This window comes from Alosa alosa, chromosome 21, assembly GCF_017589495.1.
Source record: "Alosa alosa isolate M-15738 ecotype Scorff River chromosome 21, AALO_Geno_1.1, whole genome shotgun sequence".
In the NCBI taxonomy this organism is placed as follows: domain Eukaryota; kingdom Metazoa; phylum Chordata; class Actinopteri; order Clupeiformes; family Clupeidae; genus Alosa; species Alosa alosa.
In genome coordinates, this window is record NC_063209.1 from 6,889,460 (window position 1) to 6,914,981 (window position 25,522).

Consider the following 25,522-nt stretch of genomic DNA (forward strand, 5'->3'; position numbering starts at 1 on the left):
TATATTTGCCTTAAAGGAATAAATAATTTACAGAATGAGAGGGAGAACCAAGGCCAAAAAGACTTCATCTAAGGCCAGCAGCTATCTTCAAATCTTGTGAAGCCATTAGGTTTGGTACAGGAGGAACACATCTCATGGCCCAGCAGAGATTTTTCCTACCTAGCGTCTCCAAACTTTGGCAGACCTTCCGTGCGTGGTGGAGAGACATTACAGGTTTCAAGAGCCCCTTCAGACAGGAACTCGGCTCGGAGAGGATAACTGTGCTCCTGCCACAAATCTTTCTGCCTTCCTGCTCGGGACAAGAGTTAAGCGACAAATGGCTTTTAACATTAAACACCTATTCGGTGTCAGAGTAAACAGAGCGACAAGACTAACTCCAGATCAGTGGTGTGCACGCGCTCACGTCCAGCCCCAGCCCCCCCCCCGACACCCACACCCAGCAAGCTCATCTCACCTCTCTTCACACATGCGGGGCAAGAAGACGGGCTTCAGACAGCCATGTCTGTGCTAGTCATTTGGGCAAGAGGTTGCAGAGCAGTTGGTTTTTACAGTGTGCCGGCTTGATGGAAAACTGTTCCGTCTCCTTCTGTCTCTCTGCAACACGCAGCTGTGTGCTTCTTGTAAACCAGGTGTCTGGCAGAGGCCAGGGCTGGGCCTGTTCTGAGCCCAGAGAGCCTAGGGTATGCTGTGGACAGGTGTGTGCTGGGTCTAAATGGGGCTCTTACATAAGCATGAATTTGAGTAATGGTGAATTTTTATATATATATATATTTATATATATATATATATATATATATATATATATGGGCAAACTGAAGAAACAATTTGAACAAAACAGATACAACTCCAATTCTTAGACTGAAGTGCACAATTTGGAAATCCCAAACTTGGATAACACATTGGGGGATTCGTTTTGCTCATCACTTAACATTTAGTCATTGCAGCACTGTGTCTTAACTCTGTCTATAGGCAGAGCCTGTGTATGTTTTTACAGATGCCACCACTTACACGTCAGTGATGTGGACTCCAGCTCATTCCCTTTATGAGTCAATCTCATAAACACACACACACCTGTGGTTGATGTCACCTTGCTCACCATCTCTCACACACACACACACACACACACACACACACACACACACACACACAGACACAGACACACAGACAAAGATGAAAAACTCACAATCTTGTATTCTCCCTTTTTTATTATGTGAAATAGGTCTTTTTTTATATAAACTTATAAAACAAATCTGGAAGATCCTTTAAATACAGCTTATCTGTACAAGGTTTTTTGTGCACAGGTTTCTGCAGTGCTTAGCATGGTTCTCAGTCGAAACCCACCAGCGATTGTTAGCTTGGCCTTGAAAGGGGAGAGTCAGTCGCTCGAGTAGAAAGAACAGCAGCAGCAGGAAAACAGGGAGGGCTGATGACGCTTTTTAATGGCTTTTTTTTCACTCTTGACTTGACTTTGTTATCATGTTAACTCCTGGAACACCGAGTTCTTTCACAGTAAATGTATTCAGCATTGCGTGCGAAGTTAAGACAAAACGTGTTTTTTTTTTCCTCTTCCTGTTCTTTCGCCTTCTTCTCGTGTCATTTGTCGATGCACACAAACACCAGACATGCACCAATCTCTTCACCTGTTGAGCTTCCTGTGGAAAACTCGCTCAAAAAAACAAACAAAAACGGGGTGCAACACCTCATCCCAGATCCAGAGCGCTCTCCCCGCAAGCTCTCTCTCTCTCTCTCTAACACACATTCCTGGAGTCTCATTGTCCACCTCTGGTCACCAGCAGAATGGTGGCAGTACGGAGACAATAAGTAAAGATGCTGCCATGAGGGGTGGTTTGAGGGGTGGACACCTGGTCACATGTGGGTCATATGAAGGGATGAATTCAGCCATGACCCGCTCACCTCTCACGCTCATCAGTTACGGTCTTCCAAACTAAACTAGAGGATGTGAATGAGTGTATCCAGCGAAACAAAACATGTTGATGCCTCTATGAAATCTGAATCCCTTTTTTAATCCTTAGAAAAACAGAACTACAGAGGGAGAAAAGGTAACTAATGATTCTGATACTTCCACGGGTGTGCAAGGGGCCTCCAAAACGTTCACCCGACAGACAGGAGTAAAACAACCCAACAAATGGCACCAATACAATCTCTGGTAATAGTCCCTACTCCAACCCAGTGTCAGATCTCAAGAGTAAAGTAAGAGTAAAGAGCAAAGGAAAGAGGTAAATTAAAATAAAGCAAAAATAAATAAAAAATAATAATAATAATCATAATAATAATAATAATAAAAAAGAGACAGAGGTTATAGATTCAGATTAATTTCTAAGGGCACTTCTAGCCTTGCCGGTGGGTGCTCTTGGAAAGCGTGCTTCCTCCTCTCAGCACTGGAGGTAGGTGAGAGAACAGAACAAAACAAAACAAAAAACAAAGCAAAACAAACAAAAATAATAAAAACTTGGTACTTCACCAGCTAGCAGTAGAAATCTTCCACACAAGCAAAAAAAAAAGTAGACACTTTGGGGGATTAACCAACACAACAGAGAACAGAATACTATTTCTGTTTGATCGTATCACTTCATATGCAACTGAAAGACCAACCAACCAACCACAACCTAGTGAATGTTCACCAAGCACAGCACGTTCCCCTACTGGAAACCAACCTCTAAAGAAACCCATGGTGTGCACTCTGCTCACGAGGTGAGCTCTCCTGCACCTTGGGAGCAGCAGCGTAAGGCGAGTCTACATCTCATCGTCCTCCTCCTGCAGCAGCAAAGCCACAGAGGGTCCTGGGGGAGGCCAACTCACACATGACAACACTCTGGGTAGGACACCTGAAAAGAAAACTGAGAAAAGCCTGATGCTTCATCTGACAAAACATACTTCTTTTAAGAAACAGACACTCATCATCTCTCTCTCTCTCTCTCTCTCTCTCTTTCTTTCTTCAGTCATCTGGTCATGGTGCTCCTGGTGAGAGACAGGGCAGCATGTTCTATGCTCCTACACCTCTCCCTCTCCTAAAGGTCCTCTTGCACCCCCACCCCCATAGACTGTACCACAGACCAACGTGTGGAGGTGAGAAGAGAGGAGGTCAGTGTGGAGCACCTGTGCTGGAGCAGGTAGTGGTCAAACCCTTAACCACCTCCCCTTCACCCCCTTTCCTCTTCAAATGAGTCTCTACACCCCATCCCACCCCCCCCCCCCAGCACCCTCCACTGTGGGGCAGGGCGGGGGGCAGGGGATGGGCAGGAAGAGACGAGGCACTAGATGTAGTCATCGTCGATGGGCTGGCCGCGGGCATCGCAGTAGTGGATGAAGACCACCACCAGCCGCTGGAAAACGCCACGCCGCGCCTGCCGGCGCTCCGAGATCTCCTCGCCGATGGTCTCCATGCAGATGTCGGCCGACAGCTGGCCCTTTCGCCGTGGCGCATAGATGGTGGCTACGTGGAGCAGGGAGAGGAGGAATGTTAGCCGTAGGATAGAACCATATACATACTGGCCCTCATTTATGAAACGTGAGTTCGACGTAAAACAGGCGTAGGACAGGCATGCGCTCATTTCCACGCAAAGCATGGGGTGGCTACGCTCGAATCACACGTAAAGTCTCAACTCGTGTACGCAAATCTTAGGCGGCATAGCACGGTGCAGCAGTAAATCACTGGAGGATTGGAAAGTTGAAGAGTTCAATTCATGGAATATCTTGGACCTAAGACTTTTGCTGCACATTTGTAGCCTACTTGCCGTAATGTAGCCTGTTATGTTGACACATTTAATGACTTAGGATAGCCATATAGGCTATGTGGAGAGGATTAGGCCTACTTTCTCTTTGAAAAACACAACAGCCATAATTATTTTTGTTATCATTTTCAAAGGGCAAATGGCAGTGTCGTATGGTTTTGTAATGAATGTAATTGTAGTATGATGTGTTTCCCAGCTTTCTTGATGACACTTTTCTAGCTGTCAAAATTAACAAGGTTCAGCTGGACTTGCAAAGTCACTGTGGCTATCTTGAGATCACGAATGTTTCTCTTGGACGTATAATGCACCTCGATGTTGTAAATTCTAGGGGCGAGGCCTTTAAAACGAGCATATATAGGGCTGTGATATTTAAATTACGCTCGTTTCCAGCTGCCACATTTATTAACACACGTTTATTCTTACGCTGCAATTGGAGTGATACGAAAGTTTCAGGAATCACACGTGAGCCCCGTTATAAGATGATTTCTGTGCTGATCTATACCGGTTTCTACGCTCGGTTGATAAATGAGGGCCATTGATTGCAAATAAAGCTTGTAAGGGATGCAATACAGACCCATCCACACTGAAAACAATAACTACACACAATGATGGTTTATAGCTTTTAGCAATGGTTAATTAGAACAAACGATAATGGTAAAAACTATATATGGTTATTAGGGTATGGGTATTAGTCTACAGAATATACTATAACAACAGCAACATTGTGAGCGTTTTTGAGAACAACAGAAACTAGAATCTGAATGATAAATCGGTGTGCCGATTAGCTATTTGCCGATCTATCGGTATCGGCGTTTATAACGGCCGATAACTACTTTAACATTAAGTAAAGGAAAGCCAAATACTGATCCTCATTTTGGCCAATTTGCCCTCACTTTTAAACACAACTTGTCCTCCTTTTCAGAGTCACCGTATTTCTGCGATTTTATAGCACACATGTAGCTTCCACTTCCTTTTAAACACAAATTATGACTATCAACTGGTGTTTTCAGTGTATTTCTGCACAGAACCGCTTGCATGAAGTGAAAAAAAATAGGCGTCCCTTCCATTCTTTAGCTGGGTCACAGTTGCAGCACGGTTCAAGCCGTGCCTGAGACGCAGATATGGCGGAGGCACTGTGGCTGCTGTAACCTGTTAACATTGGTGCCGAAATGAAAATCAACACACAACGGAACAGTTCCGGAGACGCAACGCATAGGTCATACTCATATGATTGTATGGATGTTCTCTTACATTATGCAATTTTCCTTTCCAATCACACAAAGTATTGCTTATAGGGGGCTTATTCCTTTACTTTTTCATTTGTAGCCTGTCACATTTATTAAAGGTAAACTATGCAGTATTGGCAATTTCCTTACTGTTTTCTCGGTTTTTGCTTCTTTTTCGCTGGCTCTGTCATGACGAATGTCTGAGAAACTCCATCGCTACCTTTTTCTAGCCAGTGCCTAGCGTGTATGTGTATTTGAATGCAGTAAAGCAATTCGTTACACTCATTATACTTCCTGACACTGAGGCCGTCGGCCCGCCGGCCCACAGTTGCAAGGGTGGTTTTTCCGCTCACAGGCGCTAGGGGGAAGCGAGACAGCCACCATTCAACCTCAAAAAAGTAATATAACCATTTCAATGACTCTGAAGCTGTTAAATGAAGGTAAATTAAGCTAGCAAAACTTGCATATTAAGCTAAAAAACCTGCATAGTGTGCCTTTAAGTCACTGGCACAGACCTGTCACTCACCAACCAATCACAAGGTCATTGCAAGCAAGTTTGTACATGACAACTGAGGTCAGCTATAGCAATGGAATCTTTTTCTGATCCTAGGATTTGAGACTAGGCAGCTTTGCGAACAGGACTAAGGACAACGTTAACCTAGAATGTTTTAGAGAAACAAGACAAAAATGCTTTGTATATACAGGCCCAGAACTACTAGATGCTGAAGCAACATGCTGATTGGCTGGAATTCTTTAACATTGAACCAACAGTTAGAGGATCTTGAGGAGCAATTCCCTGAATGTGGACGTGGAAGTGTCCAACATGCTAATTGCTAATGTCAAATCTCACTAGTAGTGATTGACTGAGCTTTACTAACTCTCATGTGGATAATCTATACCATATTACATTATCCATACTAGCATCTCATATGGATAATGTAATACTAATATTATATCTTTGCTCGATCATGAAAGTGGTGAGGGTCATGGAGAAATTGAAACGTTCTTATGGCATTAGGTCGTACATCATGCAACAAACAGGGAAAACAACATAATCAAAAGCAATGACTCACTGCTTTCATCATCTTCAAAGTCATAGCGAGCATAGCTGTTAGGCTCTGCTGCGCGTAGTGTCCGTAGCCAGGGAAAATCAGTGATCATAGTGTACGGCGCGCCATCCACCGCACCTACAGACCAGAGAGCAGTGAGAGATGAGGAGGAGGAGGAGGAGGAGAGATGATGAGGACTCCAAGGGAAAGGGTGAAGTTTATAATCAAACAAAACAGCGGTGGGGTATGGGGGGGTGGGAGCAGTGGTCATGGGAAATCTCTGTATGATAAACTGGGGTGCTTAGATGGGGAGGGTGGGACCAAAATGACCCAAAGCCTCCCAAACTGAATCCATCTCACTGTTATGACATTAGCTTTAGGGAGGTGGAGAGGGGGCTGGGGGGTGGAGAAGGCCCCGAGGTCAGATGCATGTGGAGGGTTCTATTTATATTTCACAGGATGTGTGGAGCACGGAGACCCTGCATTTCCGAGGGGCTGGACCCCACTTCCGCTCACCCTCCAAGGTGTAGATGTCTCGCCCCCAGGGGTAGTTGGGATACTTCTTCACATCCTCTTCCGTTCGTGTGGCCTCCGGGAAAAACTCGTACTTGATGAGTTCTCTGTTGATGAAATGAAAATAATTCACTGGGGGTTGGGTGATGAAATGCAGTGTCTTTGGCCCAGGATTGTTCTGCTGTCCCAATACCCAGCGTGGGAACAGTAGCACCACCTGGTGGTCACTCTGTGACTTGCACACTGAGTTCTTCACTGAAAACAAAAGAATTGGTTTGGTTTGCTTTCCTCCCTCATATTCCCCTGCTCATGGTCCTTAAAGCATAACATCAGTCACCTTTGCTCACATACAACTGACTGAATCATAGACAGCAAATAATCTATTTGAATTCATATATGTGTGTGTGTTTTTTTTCCCCTTAAATCACACAATGTCTGAGGGAAGGCTAATCTGGCACAGTGTGAGCTTCCAGTGGAGTGAGGGAACAGTGCGGTCAGTAAAAGGCGTGTTTCCTGTGCAGCTGCGGGGAGCCGAGGGGCCGACGTGGCTGACACTACTCACTGGCTGATGTTGGCGATGGTGTCCATCCAGCTTCGCACGCGCACCTTGTTCCTGACGTTGGGCGGGTTGCTGAACTCGTGGATGATGGCGATGTGGTAGGGGTACGGGCCGCTGAACAGCATCTTTTCCAGCGCCAGAGAGTTGATCTGCGGGACGACAACATAGGCATCGGAGTTGGGCTGGGCTCCTGCTGACCTTTGACGAGCTTTAGAACCATACACCTTTCATTCACAACATTTCGCTTTTTCTGATCATTGGGATTGTAAGAACTAGATTTTCACTGGAATAGGGGATCCCTCCAAACCAGGCAGTTCATCCTGTATCTTTAATACTATCTAATAATAGTCCCTCCCATTACATTACACACATACACAGTGTATTTGTGATTTCATTTTCTGTTTAGCTCAAATATATAGAAAAAAAGACAACTATGTTACAAAACAACTATGTTGCCACCTTACAGTACAGTATCAAACCAACAAAACCACTATCTTCTCTAGTCAGCAGTTAAGCGTGTAGGACATGGGGAGTGGGCGGTGCGGTTGAGCAGCTCTGACCTGCTGCATGGGCCTCATGTAGATGATGCGGTTGCGCTCTGGGGGCATGCGCAGGATCTGATCCAGGACTTGCTCCATGTCCAGCTTCTTGCACTGGGCGTAGTCGAAGCGGTTGACGATGGGGGCGTTCTCCACCTTCAGGTACTTCAGCACTCGGCAGCGGGTGGCTGGAGACGCAAGAGGACAAGACCAGGAAGGAACACACAGTGAATGGGTAACCACGGAAACCTACACGTTTTTTTATAAATAATATTAAACCACAGGTTTGGACTTCACTGTGGACATATACGCTATAGGGCTATAGAAGCTCTACCACTGCTTATTTCACTGTTTTTGTGTAAAGTCTAAAACATTTGGTATACGTATACTTCTTAGAGTGGCAACCTTCAACAACATGACTGAAACTGAAATTAGAAAGGCAATTTTCTGTTCAAAAAATAAGTCAAGTCAAGTTTATTTATATAGCGCATTTCATACACAGAGGTCATTCAATGTGCTTTACATAAACAAAACCAAACAATGATAACAAATAAAAGCATAAAAGGGCAATATAGTCAAAGAATAGTTAAAAGGTAAAGATCATAATAAAAAGAAAACATAAAACACAAGGTAAAATCATTTAAAAATAAAGAATAATTAGTAAGCAAAAACAAAGGCAAAAGTAGTAAAAAAAGTAATAAAAGACAAGGTAGAAAAATGATCAAGGCAGATTCAGAATTTGTAACTCGGCACAGTTAGCAGAAAGCATCTGAGAACAGTTTGGTCTTAAGTCTAGATTTAAAACTGGCTACAGTTGGGGCCTTTTTGATGTCAAAAAATAAATCCATATTAGAGCCAATAGCAGTGGAATAATCCTTCACAATTCACTCCTGGGGAGACAATAGTCCTGCACTTCATGGAAAATACTACACCACCCAAGGTGAGGGCTATTTTTTTGTACGTATGAAAGGTCAGTCATTATTCGTTCAATATGTGACTCAGAGGCGTACTCACCATGGACAAACATCATTTTGGGGCAGTCTCTCAGCACCAGGTCTGTAATGCCACAGTTTGTGAGGGTGATTCCAACCAGGTTTTTGGACTTTAGTGTTAGCACCTTCAGGGCAGAAAAAATAGAACATAGAACACACACACACACAGTACAAGGCTCAAATGTGGATCCCTTTTTTATCAGACCATGTAATGAGGAAGAGGAGGCTGAGGAAGACTCGCCTGTACGTGGTCATCTTCGGTCACTGGGTCACTGGTGCTGGTGGACTTGTCCGCTGTGCGTTTCCTCTTCACTGTGACCCGAGGCTTTGGTTTGGACAGCTCTACGCAACAAAGGTAAGGGTACCCATGTTTAGAAAGACACTGAACCTCGACATTGGGCATCATAATTCCTATTATAGTACCTTGTGCCACTATTTAGATAAGCAAACTATAAGGGTGCTATTTTGCCTTACAAACATTGTTGGGAGTCCTTGATTTAAACATTACAGAGATTTTTAACCTAAACCAGGGAGGGGGGATTCCAGAAAGGAGGCTTAACAAACACTGAGATAAAACTTAACTGGGTTGTCTGAACCCGTGGCAACTAAACCCGAGCTGTCGGTTCCAAAACAGGTGAACTTAAAAAGACATAATCTATTGAGAGTCGAAACCATGAGTGAAATCAGCGTAACGAAGAGCACCACATTGTTCAGAGGCGAAGTAGCAAGTTCTCCTTGAGGCTTATGAAGAGACAACTGTAATAACAAAAAAGAGCAATACTTGAGTGCTTGCCAAGGATCGAGACCTTACTTTGCAGAGAATAGCCTAACTGAACGTGTAAATGTGCAAGTTTAGGATGGCCTATTAATGTCAAAAGCACAATATATTAAATAATTCAGTGGACATTACGTATTGACTGCTTTGAATGATGCTTTCTTAAACTAGCCTACCTTCTCACACATTGAGTGGGTCATAGACTCCTTGAGAATCCCAAATGTCATTTCTATTTTGCGGGTTCTGCTATGGGCCAAGTTAAACCTTGTTTGCGCTCCAGCATCGGAATCAAGGTACGGTAAGCTACGGGGTGATGAGTGTTGGAAGGCATAGGTATCCTCTATCCCCCAATAGGCTACCCATCAAGTTCTCCTGTAATTGCACATATTGCACAAGTTAGAGTCTATGCATTAATTAGCCTGTAGTGGATCAGGTGGATAAGGTATAGGCCTAACGCACCCTGTTGAAATGTGTTGCTCAAATTAGATTCCCGGTACATCCTGGCATCGTGTACTGACCCTGGCCATTTCGCTTCCATGTTTGTGATAAGCTTTTGGACACGTATGCTGTGGAAACCTATTGACATAATCTACCTTGTTTACGGTTGACGCTTTAAAGGGACACCAGGCAACGTTTTCGTGTTAATTAATTATCTTCGTAAGTCGGTATATGGTTAAATGACTCATTACGGGGTGAATGAAGGCTCTCTCGCCCGCCCCTACTGCCTGTAGGAAGAATATCCCACTTGCAAGTTCGGTGTATCCTACCCGCCGACCGAAGCAGGATCAGTTTACAGCACAGAGGCAGGCTAACGAAACACTAGAGATTGTTGCAAACGTGTGTATAATGGCAGAGCCGGCAAAGAAGCAGCGAAAACCCTTGACGGAAGACGCAAAGAAAAGGAAAAGAGCTTCAGACCGAGCGAGGGGGAGTTTCGTAGAGAAAAAGCTTCAGGCTTGCCTGGTGTCCCTTTAATGGGCACTTGCATCCCATCCATGGAGCCGATGATGTTAGAAAACCCTGAAATAGCCAAGGCCCATTAATTAAAAGCTCACCAGCAAAGATACTTTTGGTGCAAATTGGGAAACTTAAAATAAGTGATGCTGACGATGCCAGTTGGTGAAACTACACAATGATCCTTGCGGGTTTGTGGCCAGGAAAAATAATGAAGTTGCGCAGGAACCGCTTTAGTGCAAGGCAAACTTTACCCACCGACAGACAGTTGCTTTGCCGATATGCTCTGCGTACAAAAACTCCCAGTCGGCGAGCGATCATCGATGCACAAAGTTTGGAGGGAGGCAAAAAGTGTAGCCTATTTAAAAAATATTTTATCCCAAATTCCATCAGCATTCTTAACCAAACTAAGTGCCAACACACATACTCGACTGAGCTGCTTTGCTATACCTATTCCAACTTATTTATTCATTTTCTATATTTTACCCTTTTTTACCGTAGCCTACTTGTTTTAATGATATCTTCAATGTGTCCAAGATGTTGTCTGTATGTCCATCTGTCTGGTGATTCAAAGACAAATGTCCATTATGGTGTAGGCTACATAAAATATTTATTTTATTCTATTTGAATGGTGTAGGCTACATTAAATATTTATTTTATTCTATAGTGTTATATAACGTTAAATATAGGGATGGAGAATGTTTTTCAAGTATATTAAGGATTCCGCTGACAAAAAGTTAGTGCTCTCGCAAAACCTCGTTTGGAAAAGAAAGGATATCATGTTGTGATCTACCACCCTCACGGTTACATGATTTGTGCTTCTATGTCAATCAGACGCTTCTCAAAAGGAAACGCCATTGTGTGACAAGTGTCAAAACAGCGGCCTAGCTGAATGTGCACTTACCTGAACAAAACCTGAACATAACCTACCCTCTACCAGGTTAAGTTCAGAGCCTATGTTACCATAGTGACTTACATAGCCTGATCATTTTTGGAACTGAAATCCCAGGTGTACCACTTTCTCTGGGTTAACATACCCAGTTAAGCCAGTAAACCCGCTTTCTGGAATAGCCCCCAGTGCAACAACTTGCAATAACACAAATTTTTCCATAACATCACTTCTGTTACACCACTCATGGCCAGATATGAACTATCTAGCTGCCTAGTTAGCAAAGCTAACTAACTAGCTAATAAGCTAGTTTTGACTTTATCAGCATACCCGTTTGGACTAATGATATGCATCTCTGCCTTCTCCGCCTCTGACTGAATGACAACATGTCACAAACGCTATGAGGTCTAAGTGGTCCTCTATGAGGTCTAAGTGGTCCTCTATGAGGTCTAAGTGGTCCTCTATGAGGTCCTCTTTAGATGTTTTTTAAACCTTTTTTTTCCTTTTCTTTTCTTTTTCTTATTCTTTAAAACTGCTCATCTTTTTTGTTTCTAACCTGTAGCACTTTGAGATCTGTGATGAAAAGTGCATTACATTATAAATAAAATGTATTATTATTATTATTATTATTATTATTATTATTATTATTAAGTGTTCTAAAATAGCCTGTAATGTTTTGCAACGTTTAATTCCCCCCACTGCAACGGTTTCTCGTTGCAAATCTTGGTGTGAATTGGCCTTGTGAGAGCCTAGTGACTGTGAGGATGACCTGTAAGAGCTCACCTGACTCGGACACCAGGGGCACTGCCGAGAGCCGGCTGCGGGAGCGTGTGATTGGCCGCCGGGGGATCTCGCCCGGCAGACACCTGTGCTGCTGCTGCTCCTCCTCATCCCCCTCGTCGTCGTTGTCGTCGTCCAGGCCGTTGGCCGAGGTTCCTCCCGTGTGCCGGGCGTCCATCCGTCCAGCGCCCTGATCTGCAGGCCCCTCCGACCGCGCCAGGCCACCCTCCGAGCTGCCGCCCTGGCCGCCCTCCTCCTGGCTGTCGGCGTCCTCCCTCCAGCGGATGGAGCCCACATAGGCCCCCGCCCCCGGCACCTGGCCAGCCCCGCTGCTGCCCGCACTGCGCTCAGGGGCCTCGGTGGCAGCCTTCATGTCCGCTTTGATCTGCTCACTGGTCACCTGGCAACCCTTCTCGCAGCTGGGCTCCTGAGGGGGCGGGCCTCGCCGCCGCAGCGGCGTCTTCCCTTTACCTGGACGAGCACGGGCAGCCAATCAGCAAAGAGTAAACAACACCAGAGCTAGCCAAACATGTGCATCCCAAATGTTCACTTCAACAAGTAACCTACGGCATGACAGCCTGAACACTACAACAGAGATGTGGAATGTTGACCTGTAGGAGGTTGGCTGTACTCACTGCTGTGTAGGGCTTGGACCTCGGAGCTGGAGCTCTTTGGCCTGGTGTCCGGCTCGGCGTAGGAGGGCTTCGACGGGCCTGGGGCCCGCACCCGAGCCTTTTCCTGCTCCTCCTCATCCTCACTGTCCGAGTCCAGCACCACCACCGGCTGCTTCTTAACGCAAGACTGCACCCCACTGGGACCTGCAGCACACACACGGTAGCAAAGATGAGACAACACACCTAGTGCTCAAAGTGTGTGTGTGTGTGTGTGTGTGTGTGTGTGTGTGTGTGTGTGTGTGTGTGCTCCTGAATCAGAGGCCACATTCAGGCAGTCCAGTGATTCGGACATGCTCTGATCATTTTGAAAATGGAAGCAGCTTTCAGATCAGTGGCGTTTCCCTCTGACCTGCTTGCTCCTCGTCGCCCTCTGCTGGCCGAGCTGGCTGGCTGGGGCCGGAGGCACCTTGCTCCGCATCAGCCACCTCCATCACCACCGGGTCCGGGGCAGCGTTCTCCTGCACCACCCCATCCATCCCTCTGATGTCTGCAAAGGAAAAAACACACACATTTACACAGAAATCTAACGTGCAAGTACAGCACATGATGACATGATCCATCTCATGTAGGTACTACTCAATTTCTAAACATTAGGTGGCGAAACTATGCATATTAAAAGGGGTATATGGTCAACATTCTGAGGACCAAGAGTTAGGCTATAGCAGCAGGGTTTGTATTAGATAGGGCTTCATCCTAGAGCAGGATCCAGCTCTGCTGGGTTAGAAAACTATGACTCAGCCCACACTCAGACTAACTCTGGGCCATCTCCCATAAGGCCATCATTAAGTTCCAGCCTGTTCTAAATTTTGTCCTCTGCTGGTGACGGTGACAGGGCACCGTTGCCGGGCGACCTACCTTCCGGTCGCTGTTGCTGCGGCTGCTGGGGAACGGGCGCTGCGGCTTCCTCGTCATTGTGCGGCGGAATGTTGGCGGCGTCGTTGTTGTTGTTGTTTTGGTGGTTGTTGTTATTGTTGTTGTTGTCGTTGTCATTGTTGGAGTTCTGGTTGCTCACCAGTGCCGAGGAGACGCCGATGCCAGTGCCTGCGCTCAGACCCACTCGCGCACAACCCTGTGAGGAGACAGGCCTCAGATCAGCACTGGGGCAAATAGCCCTGTATGGACAGAGGTCCCCATGGTCGCAATACACCCAGTCACCTGCTAAAGAGAGCTGTTTGCTTCAGTTAGATAGTGCTTTGAAGTAACACATTTTGAGAAATGTGAGGGTTAATGAAAAAGCTCAAAAGACAGTGGATCACAAACACACTTAGAGGAAGAAAGAGCGCAGGCATGGCGATAGGTACAAATGGAGATGTCTTCTACGGCCATAATATTTTATCATACCTGAGATGTATTCAAGCTATAGTGGGTAACTGATATCACAGTCTCTCCGTAGAGATAGCCATTTGTGGCTGGAGTGCAATTAACAGAAGCTCTCTTGTGGTCAGGGATCAAAGACTGCAAAGCGGACAAGGTAAGACGGTGGCGTCTATGCTGGACTAACCTTGGGAGGCTCGCGGAACATCTGGTCCAGAGAGATGAACTCCAGGCTGGGCAGCAACTCGATGAATTGGCAGAAGGAGTCCAGCTTGACTGCATGACACCGCACCAGCGTGAGGTCCACCAGCCGGCTCCAGCGCGAGTGGTCTGCGGACACACAAACACACACAAGTCACCTCCAAATGGACATAAAAGTATTAGACACAGACACAAGCTGCATACAGCAAACACTGTGAAAACAAGCATTTGGAAATAAGTATTTGAGGCGACAAACAGAGTACCATATGTGGCATATGTAGCATTGCATGTAGACACGTGTCATCGTTTCTACCTCACAAATTGTTTTTAAATGTAGGCTATAGCCGTGCTTTACCTGCTAGGTAGCAGCTTAGCCACATAACACAACACAAAAGGCTAGCAGCCTTTGACTTATTGCCTTAAAAAATAAAGAGAAGATACGTCAGTGAACTGAAGTAATTTAAACGCAGGTTGTGAAGTTAAATGCAGGTCCTAAAGTGTAAATGTCATAGAAATGTTGTACAATTATCTAAATAGATTAAGAAAGCCACTGCTATGATTAGATTGATTTATGTAGATCCAGTGAAATTGCTACCTTGGCAACACCATGTCATGGCTTTGGTACTCTCACGGTAGAACTCCAATTCCAATTCCAAAGTATAGCATCACTCCAAAGCTGTCTTCACTCTTGAAATGTTTATTGGTTGCACTTTCCTGCCATGTCCAGTGACTATGCAACAATACCACTAAACTAATGATTTTTGGCTGTGTTAGAATTTTGCCGTTTTCTTCAACATCCCCATATGCCAACACAAACTGTAACCTAGGACACTGTATCTGAACACAAACATAATGGTAAGCCATTACGTTGGCAGCCTGAGCCTCAACATGTCCGATCACACCCGTTTCCTAAACACATTAATTATCAACAACGGTCAGCAATTACTCAGTTCAGGATTCTGAATGAAGGGAAAACATGTCAAAATGGTCACCCAGTGCCAGAACCACAGAGCTCTCCGTTTGACAAAAGGAAAACACAAGTGCATGCAGACTGTGCAGCACCCAAGGTTGTAAGGCTGCACGTTGCGAATCCTCGTGAATGGGACGGCCTACCGTGACTCAGCAGTGATCTAGCCTGTCTGAGCTATGGATTGGGTTTGGAGAGACAGCACTGATGCATTCAAATCAAACACCTAACTGCCTGTCCTTTTGAATACGGCTGGAGAGCACAACTGTGGTAGAGCAAGGAGAGACCCGACATGTTTAGCAGCAGACACCAACACTACGCAATAACTGCTAATGGCGGACACAAACAGCAATAACTGTTCAGGGTGAATGTACTATGATGATAAGGCTTTGGTCTGTACCTGTTATCCAGTTGTGAGGGTTGTGTAGATGAGGACAGTTGTAAATGACAAGGTACTTTATGGAGGTGAACACCTCGTTGACAGCTTTCATTCCGATGTCAGTGATTATCCCTGGGTTCTCGATCACATCGGCCAGACCGTATTTCACCAACTCGTTGTGGCTCATTTTACCTGAGGGGGAAAGCAGAGATTCAGACCACATAGTAGACATCATTATATTCACAGTTATCTCACAATCACGGTTCATAAATGACAGGCAGAATGGCAGAATGGATAGCCTGGATGACCAGACAAATAAAATGTCACAAAGACAGGGTTGTATGCTGTAGCAACACACCCAAGATATGATTCTACCTGTAGGGGAAGGGATGTGCAGAGACACATCACGACCCGAATAGAAATAGTCCAACTGAAGACATGGCCAACTGAAATATCGGTGGCACCACTATAAGCATCATGCAGAAATCACACAAGAAAGAAATGGGTTGCATGCTGCCTATCTGTAAACACTACAAAACAAGTCTACAGTGTATGGGTGTGGACTGTCATTTTCCTACATTCTCACAGAGGATGAATCTGAGATCTATCGTCTTCACTGAAAGGAAAACATGGCAAAACATCACTGAATCTTTTTTTAGATACGAGTTCCTGTTTATTCCTCCCTGTTTCACTGGGATTTAACATACGTGCTCATGTTGGCTCATGCCTGACACGCTGTTCTGTTTTGAATGCAGCACTAAGCTGAGAGGAACCAGAAATCTGTGATCTGACATGATGAATGCATTAGTGCAGTTTGCTTAAGAACAGCACACGACCACACACAGCAGGTCGAATTTTAACAAGCAGGGACTGGACGTAATTAGGCCGAGTGAGATTCTAAATAGATGGGTAATTTAAAGCACTTTAAGTATGCCCTGGTATACTTATAGAATTGACTGATATGATGGCCTACTTGAAGGACAACCTGAGGAGCAGATTATTTTTTCTAGGTCTCGATGACAACTGTTATGTCTGTATGCACGCACAAATGTATGTTTTACAAAGCTATTTCCCAGTATCACAGATAACTAATCCATCCATCATGAAAGAGATTACATTCAAGTCAAAACTAATACTCAAAAGTCAAGAGAGCTTTGCAACAGAGAGACAATTAGGCTTAAATTGGTTCTTTTTCTACTTCTGGGGTACATCATCAGAAGTGAGCACTTGAAAATAAGCTTTGTTTAGCTTTGTTAAAAAAAGATGCCAATTTTATGCAATAATCCTGTCAAACAAAAATGAAAATGATTGTCCAGATGACTTACATTGCAATAGGAACTCGTCGACATATCCAAGGTGCAAAGTCTCAAACTGGGGAAACTCCAGTTCAGCCATCTTCAGTGCAGAGAACACTCCATCTTTGGTTAGGGAGGGTTGAATTCGAACTTCATGAAGCCTAAGGGACACACAACACCCACACTACTCAGCATGGCTCTCTTATGTCCTGTGCTGTGACTTGTGGTCTACATAGTCCACTGACCAAGTGCACCAAACTGATGGGTTTCAATCTTACCGGCGTGCGGCAGTAATTATGAGGTAGCCCAGGTCAACTTCAAGTGCATTCTTACAGGCTCCAAATACTATAGTGTGCAAATTACGAAACCCTCCTGAAACAGAGAATTCTCAGTCAGCAATACAGTCAGCATGGCAAACTTCAACAGAGGCAGTCAAAGGAAGAATATTCATCATTGTGTGCTGTATAGCAAACAGATCAAGAATAAAGTAAACGTCATTTCACTTCGATACTCTAGAACTCAGAGCTTCATCAGAACCAGAACCACCCCCTGGGTCAACACAGACCCACCCTCTGGGTCAACACAGAACCACTCCCTGGGTCTGCATCATACCTGCCAACACTCCTGTTTTTCCCGGGTTTCTCCTGTATTTCAAGGTCATCTCCTGGCGCCCTCCTGTTTTGCTATTTCTCCCGAAAAACTCCCATAATTTGCATGACCATCTTAAAATCACGGATCCATTCATTTTTTCTGTTAAGTCCGACATTTTCCAGGTTGCCAGAAATACAAGTATGAAATACACCTTACACATACACAATCAAATACTTTCAATTTCAACCCTTTTGTCATAAAACCACCCCCTTGCCGGTCAGCACAGTCTGTTCCTCACCTGACCTCCAGCTGTCCTCCACCACGTGCTGAATGAGTCCCCCCAGGAAGGGCACCCTCACTAGCTCCAGGTGCTCCAGGTTGCGGGCCGAGGCCAGGCCGGTCACCAGGGGCACGTACTTTAGGGAGTTGGTGGGGCCGGCACAGTTCCTCATAACGAAGGTGCGGAGGCTCACGCACAGGAAGTCTTTGAAAGGCTGAGGCTTTGTGAGGCGCACCCACTTCAGGTAGAGGTGTCTCAGCATGGACACACAGGGGATCTCTGGCACATTAACCCCTTCAAGGCAAAATACCAAAACGTGCTTTAGGATTACAACTTTTTCAATATGGCAGTGAACAGCCAGGTAATAAAGGATATCTGCTTGGAATTGCAATGGCAGAGATCCACAAACGCGATAAGAAAACACCTACCAACAAGGTGTAGGGTCTGGATTTTGGCGGCGGCTGGAATGGTGAGCTTGTTCTCTGGGGGTATAGGAAAGGCTCCGTTGCGGTTGCGAAACTTTCCCAGGATGTGGACCTGAGGCATGTAATTCCAGATGGCCTCCACAAGCTCCAAGTGAGACGTTTCAACTCCCTGGGCAGAAGGGGGAAAAAGAAATGTTACACTACCAAGGATCACCTGAGGTATTGATGCATGACTTCAATAAAGCTGTAAATACATGACTAATGGGTCGTTCACACCAAGACCGATAACTATAACGGAAAAAAATATTGCTGTAACTAATATGAATGACCACGTCCACACATCTATCTGTAAATTACAGGAACGTCTGTCTGTGTGTGTGTTTGTGTGTGTATTGGATACCGTTCGTTCGATTGATTTCGAACTTGGCAGGTGTCTTGCTAAGGGCACGAGCAAGTGCAGTGCCAAGTTTGATGTTGTTTGGATAAGAAATGCAAAAGATCTTGTTAAATATATCGTAAAAGAAGCACATATTGGCTTTCGCCGCTCTACTGTAGCCACTCCCCCTTTCATACAGCACTGTAGGCTACTAGAGAGGACAGAAGCGGGGCTTTGGCAGAACTGAATGCACACGGGTAAAAAGTTAAGGGAGTACAATTTGTGTGGATGATTATCATGTCTGACTTCAACAATAAAGACCCCCTGTATGCGGTTTGCTTACGTAAATGATTACGCGGACAACACACCAAACAAACACAGGTATGCAGTGGCTATTAGTGACTATTGATATCTTCCTTTGTATTTTTGTTGTATGCATGTGTGCGTGGATGTCATATGTCTGTGTATGATATGTATAAGCTATTGGACACCGACTTTGAATAAACAAACAACAATTCCTACTGCAAGGTGCCAAATTGAAGCGAGTGATAATGGTGCCGAATTTAAGGACATTTCTACATGCAAAGCAGCAACAGCCAACGAATGGAAGATGTGATGTCACGTATTGGCTACCAGAGTTTTTGCGTCACATCGTTGCAAATTTCATATGATGATGCATCATTTCACAAAATGGTCTTCTTTATCATCAAGTTATTCAATCGTCTTCTTTATCATCAAGTTATTCAATAGGCTAAACATATAGGGCCCTATTATCGTAGTCTAAAACGCATGGTCACTGGTGAAAAGCTTATTTAAATTTAGTGGGATGTCCAGTTCACATTGGGAGTGTTTTCGTCAGCCGGATGGCGCAACAAAGCGTTACTAGGTTTCTCAATCAGTCATGGGTGTGTTTTGGGCGTAACATCATTTAAACCAAATGAGAATGACATCGGTCATTCTCTTTAACAGCGAGCAGTGCAACTTTAAACAGCGCATCTGTATTTTGATAGTCAGCGGCGCATTTGAGGAATCTGCTTGCAAGCGAGACTTTATGGAACAGTTATTCCACTAAACCATGCTTTACTACAACTTAGCAGTATAGTAAAGTAGAGTAGAGTATAGCCTACACGCATTTGCACTCGTCTATTATTTGAACTCATTGGCAAAGTTAACTAACTTCACTGTGGTGTCAGTCCAAAACAACGACAAAACAGTTATACACAGTTAATTGCTTTCACTATTGACTGACAATGGGGTTACCATTGAAAACATAGCCTGGAAAAAGCAACACTTAGCCCAATAATGTTCAAAAAAAACGTTCATCCTGCAGAGGAGTAGCTTAAGCTTACATCTTGTGACAGTGCGTCTTCAGCTGTGCTTCATATTTGCCTCTTGCCTAATAACTTTCATCCATCATTACCAATTTGCAAAAGATGGTGAATAACTACTCATTGTGAGATGTATTTCGTAATATCTTTATTCTAATTATGTTTCCCATTGTAATCCTGTAATTTGTAATGTTTTGCATTAATGTGCGTTTGTGGATGAGAGAAACATGGTGCGTTATGCACCCGCCCGTATCAGTGTTAATAATGCACTCTTAACATAACATATAAACAACTCTCTTGGTCAGTGGTGTAATGCGTTTTAGGTAGTGTACGATAGCGCCAGACCCCTACTTAGGTTGTTAATTGCTATACCCCTTGGCACGCTGCTCAAAAAAAAAAGAGACGTGCAAGATAAGAATAAACGTTGCGCTGGGATAATAATCCGCTTTCCACCATGCGCCAGGTAGCGAAAATAGGGCCCTTAGTCTTAACTCAAAGTTTTAGGCTTATGTCATTTTGATCAGCTACAGACAATGAGTGGCAGACAGAGCGTGATGTCACTTATAGGCTACCAGAGATTGTTTTTAAGTCACATCGTTGTAAATTGCATATGATGAATCATTCCACAAAATGGTTTATCTTCTTTATCATCAAGTTATTCAATAGGCTAAACATATAGCCTTGACTCAAAACAGCTGCTAGGCTTATATAATTTTGATCTGTAAAAACTGCCACATGCAGCCATGCTTAAATTCTGCTCACTGCACATTTATTATATTATAATATCATATAATATTCAGTATTCATTATTGAATGCTTAGCTGGACTGATGTTTTTCACCATCATCTTATTTTATAAACTAGGCCTACCTGTGGGCATGTAATTGGACGACAGGAATAGCATGTTTGAATGGGAACTGCACTAGTAAACTATAATTATCACGACAAACAATATAGTTGGGGATAATTTTCAGAACGATTTTGAGAACGATAAAAACAATCCCACAAATTTTAGCCATCACTTTCATCAACACAAAGAGAGACTTTTCTTATCGTTGGTCAGTGTGGATGCTTTTATTGGTATGGTTATAGTTATCGTTATAGCTATTGTTCCTGGTGCGAACAGTCCTTTAAGCGTCCTAAATCAGCTAGTCTGAGCTAGCCACACTGACTCACTATCAAATTGGGGCAGGCCTGCAGAGCTTCTAGAACTCCAGGGATGCTGAACGCCTCGTATCCTCTGACTCTCCGTCGCTCCAGGTAGCGGGGATGCAGCCCGTACAGCTGCTCCAAGTCAGGCATCTTCTTCAGCAACATGAGGAAACTGGAGTCTGTGAATCCTGGGATGTGTACAACGCCACATATACAGTGCACTGTTATTAAATGGTCAGACAATGTCTTAATGATGAGGTTATTGCACATTGGCTGTGGTTGTGACTGCACATGAAAAGTGTTTACTTAAAATTACTTGGTGCTGTTTAAACGTGTCCATGAGATAACCAAAGGAACTTCTCACTTTTCTTCTGTCATCATGTCTAAATTTCGTGTTGCACAAGGAAGGTCGGACATTCTGCCTACCTGATGGCATGTATTCCCACCAACGGCTTGCACACAGGTCTACCACCTTCACAACACGCAAGTACAGGGTCACGGCTTCCCGAAGCTTTCGAGACAAACACTCCATGCACATGATATCTTGCATGGGCAAGTACCTGCAGGAGGTAACAGCTTATGTTTAAAGACACATAGGCTTCTTTACATTGAACCATTGAAACATCTGTGAGGGAGTAAGATGGCCATACACAAGATATGTTTGACCTTTGGTGACTGACCTGAATATGTGGCAAAGTACTTCATGTGAGAGCTCATTCATGTAATCCTTGGGCTCCTCTTGACTAAGAGGGTCATGAAGACCCTCATCCAAGCTCTGAATCTTAATGGACTTCCGCCGTGGGCCCATCATGTCCAGGGTGGTGATATCTTCTCTTAGGGAAGACAACCAACTCCCTCCCCAGCCACTAGACTCTACTTTTCAGGCATGCAACACACACACTCTGGGTCTCAAGTCTGTATAACAAAATAAAAGTGGTTTAGTGTAAGAACATCATTTACACATATGTCAGTGGTTTAGTGTAAGAACATAATTTATACATATGTCAAATCCCATCAGTATCCTATAAGGTTCCCCTAAAAAAAAAGCATTTCAGAACATTAAGTTGACAAGACAATGGGCATTGGAAAAACGGTACTACTAGTGGGTATTCGCTAAGCTTGCTTGCTCTCTCACTAACTTAGCTAGCAACAACAATGATGACAACGAGCTAGCTAAAGAGCTATGATGCTAACAACTACTGGATGTTTAAGAAGTGATGCAGACACTGACCTAACGATGTAACAAACTAAATAAGATGCTACATCATTAACAAACTGAATAACGTGAATAATCGACGAGACACTATTTTCTATTGAACAGAAAATAATCCAAACAGTGAAATAAGTCTGAGCCTAGCTGGAGGTAAGTTAGCAAAACTGAAGCAGCAACAACGCTTTGACCACCTCTTTTAAAAACGTAAACGTTTCTCCGTGACATAGCATTACACAGTGCACAGATGGAAGTTCCATGCACGTAGTCATTAAGCCAAAGTAAGACAGCCTTCACCTCTTTGTTTTACTGGCAGTGCATGACGATGATGTGGAGATGCATTAGTTTCTTCACCAATTCACAATAATCTCCGTGGTCAGCTACTTGACACTTCTGAGTTGTTAGCTAGCCAGCTAGCTTCATAACTAGCCAGCGAGCTAGCCAGCTACATCCCCAACACAGGCCTTTCTGAGACAAGTATAAAACAAAATCCTTTACATCCAATGAGATAATATCAATGTTCTTTGATCTTGGGACTGTTAGCACTACCCTCTCACACCCTTTGTGATGAGTCTAATAGGTATGCACAGAGTGTGTCCACTGTAAATAACAGCCTGAAATCTGCCTCCCTGTGTTCCAGCTGCAGCTTTCAGACGCACTTCCTCCATTAGCTAGTTTCCCCCACCCCTTACGTTACGTTGTGCCTATGGTGGGAGGGGCTAGGCATAACATGCTTGTTCAGGGAGTTTGCTGACAGTTTGTTGTTTAAAGGTGCTCTGAGCAAGCGATATCATACGTTTTTTAGGCTAAAACATTTTTGTCAATTACCTCACCTCACCATCCGCTAGCTGCCTGAGTCCTGAATACACTGTAAAAAACGCGATCTCTGGGGACAAAACAGGCTCCAAAAACAGCCATAAAACAACTTGCCCATAAAAACATAACAAACTGTTCCAGCAAATCACCGACGAGTTACCCAGCATAGAGCGCCTTTAATCCATAGAAAGTGACCTGCAGGTAAAAAAAGTTTCCCTACCAGGAGATTAAAAAATTACTTTGATTTGCTCTTCTCATCCATATTCTGGAAATACCCTAATATTACTGTAGAGAGCAAAAGCCGTTGTAATTATGACCGCTATGGCTAGGATAAGCGGTCATAGGGATTGTCAAAGTTTTTTTTTTTTTTTTCGTCATCTACCTGAATTTTTGGTCAATGATACCCGGGACACCGAACCACCGGGGCACATGAAATTTGGTGGGTATGTAGCCCCACTAGACTTTTACGGAAAAATTTCGTTTGGTCCCCGGGGCCACTCCCGACTGGGCCCCTCAAACCCAAAAATGCAGTTTTTCCTAAATAACTACCTGAACCGTGGCACCGAGGATGAATACATTTTTATGGTATGTTGGTCTCAAGGGCCCACATCAACCTAGCCCATAATCACTCATTTGTGATTTGCACCCCCCCGGTAAAAAATGAAAATGCAATATCATTCTGCTTTAATCGCCCCTCTCTTCAGTTAAGATGTTCAGAACTGCACCAAATTTTATGTGTATGATTAACCTGACATTTTCTGGGGGTATGCCAAGTTTCGTAGAATTTCATCCAAAAATTAAGTTATGTGTACATTTAGTGACTGTACACTCATTGGCCTGTAGATGGTGGTACACACATATACACACGCACACACACACACAGGTACGCACATACCATCAGTATCGGCAATTACAACGGCCGATACATAATTACAAATTCAGTAGGATTAAAGGAAAACCAAAAATATTCATCATAATAATTTGGCTGCATTTCCAGTATTGGCGTCACGTAGTCGTCACGTAGTCGTCGTCCACCAGATGGCGCATCGTAGACGTAATTTTGTTGGAAGTTAATCTAAAGTGGGTTGGAAAGACACACTTCCTACAAGGACAAGACTGTAGTTTACCGCAGAGAACGTCTAATAAGGGTAGGATGATTTCTGCATGACATGTAATTCCCATTTCTTCTTGAAGCCGGACATGCTTGGTTTTTACTGCAGGTAGGCTACGTTAATCTTAAATTATATCATTAGCCTAGAGTAGGTAAAATAATGTTACCGTTAGCATTGGTTGAGTGATGGAGGCCAATTTGATTATTGATTTATTTGTAGAAAACCATAAATGCGGTTATAGGCTACCAAGAAAATTGATAACAGCACTAATTGCATCTTTCGACTGTCATCTCATTTGTTTATGACCATAGGCTACTAACAGGAGCTAAGTGAGTTAGCCACAACACGTTCGCTACGTGATGGTTTTCTAATGGAAAATATAGGCTACCTGAAAGATAACCTGTCTATGATGCATCCTAAACACCGGGCTGGGACATTTAGCTCAGTCTCAAAAAGCATCTGAGTCAACGTATATTCCCAAACACCCATAGGCTACTTCAATCCTCTATTTTCAAAGGTGATTAAAGTAGGGAAGAGCATGGCTCAAAGTAAAGTAACTAGGACTGAAACTACATAAATTCGTCAAAGTGAATAATTTGTGTCAACTCGCCGCAATGTAGATTTATTAACGCACCCGTGATACGAGTGATCTACATCTCCATTTAAACCAAATGTTTTAGAGCGCACGTTGAGAGATGTATCCAGGGCAGGGCTGTACCTACACATATTTGTTGCACGTGCTACAAAAATCATTATTTGCGATGGATGATTTAGCACCAATGTTACACCGGTCCAATACAGTTCTAAGTATGGCTATACCGTGAGACTGAGACGTTTTTTGTTTGTTCGAAGTGCGTGTTTAGGGTGTGAGAGGGGAGTCGATGTGCTTTGATTCCAGCTTGGTAGTAGTCTATGCCAGGGGTTCCCAAACTTTTCCACGACAAGGCCCCCCAAATACCACTAGGTTCTGGCCAAGGACCCCCTTGATGTGTTACTAAACCCACCAACAATACTACGGCAAATGTAAAAATACATTAAGCTAATCCTAATAATTATTTTAGCCACAAGCACTTCGCGATGGAGCATACCGTGTGTAAAAATTGCATTTGAGGCTTTCTGCTATATGAGAGCTATCACTCTACTATTATTCCCAATTATTATCATCGAAAATATCATGTTCAGATATGCAACAAATTATTACAATGGCATTGTATTTTTCAAATGTATTTATTTGTTGCTTTTATTTTTCCATCCAACTTGCTGAGGCCCCCCTGGCACCCCCTCGCGGCCCCCCAGGGGGCCCCGGCCCCCACTTTGAAAACCACTGGTCTATGCGATTAAAAAACACGTGTGTGTGAAGTATCCAAACAATGAT

At 44.0% G+C, this 25,522-nt stretch overlaps 1 protein-coding gene across 1 annotated transcript; it reads right to left on the reverse strand.

The window, feature by feature from the left end:
- Positions 1 to 1,187: 1,187 nt before the first annotated feature.
- fbxo38 (F-box protein 38) lies at positions 1,188 to 22,877 on the reverse strand. Its single transcript, XM_048231372.1, has 21 exons — positions 22,517 to 22,877; positions 21,690 to 21,924; positions 21,436 to 21,569; positions 21,034 to 21,197; positions 18,158 to 18,323; positions 17,748 to 18,023; positions 17,137 to 17,230; positions 16,889 to 17,019; positions 15,585 to 15,755; positions 14,204 to 14,346; positions 13,558 to 13,771; positions 13,052 to 13,189; positions 12,664 to 12,846; positions 12,032 to 12,499; positions 8,872 to 8,972; positions 8,653 to 8,755; positions 7,660 to 7,826; positions 7,103 to 7,248; positions 6,544 to 6,647; positions 6,052 to 6,165; positions 1,188 to 3,454 (listed from the first exon to the last, which is right to left on the reverse strand). Exons 2-21 carry the CDS (start codon positions 21,818 to 21,820, stop codon positions 3,276 to 3,278), a joined length of 3,327 nt encoding a protein of 1,108 aa, XP_048087329.1. The 5' UTR covers positions 21,821 to 21,924; positions 22,517 to 22,877; the 3' UTR covers positions 1,188 to 3,275.
- Positions 22,878 to 25,522: the final 2,645 nt, after the last annotated feature.

Coding starts and splice junctions, on each gene's coding strand:
- fbxo38 (XM_048231372.1), bottom strand. CDS start 21,820: ATGATGGGCCCACGGCGGAAGTCCATTAAGATTCAGAGCTTGGATGAG. Junction 21,198..21,435: donor GTGGGAATACATGCCATCAG/GTAGGCAGAATG, acceptor TACACATCCCAG/GATTCACAGACTCCAGTTTC. Junction 15,756..16,888: donor CGACGAGTTCCTATTGCAAT/GTAAGTCATCTG, acceptor TTTCCCCCTCAG/GTAAAATGAGCCACAACGAG.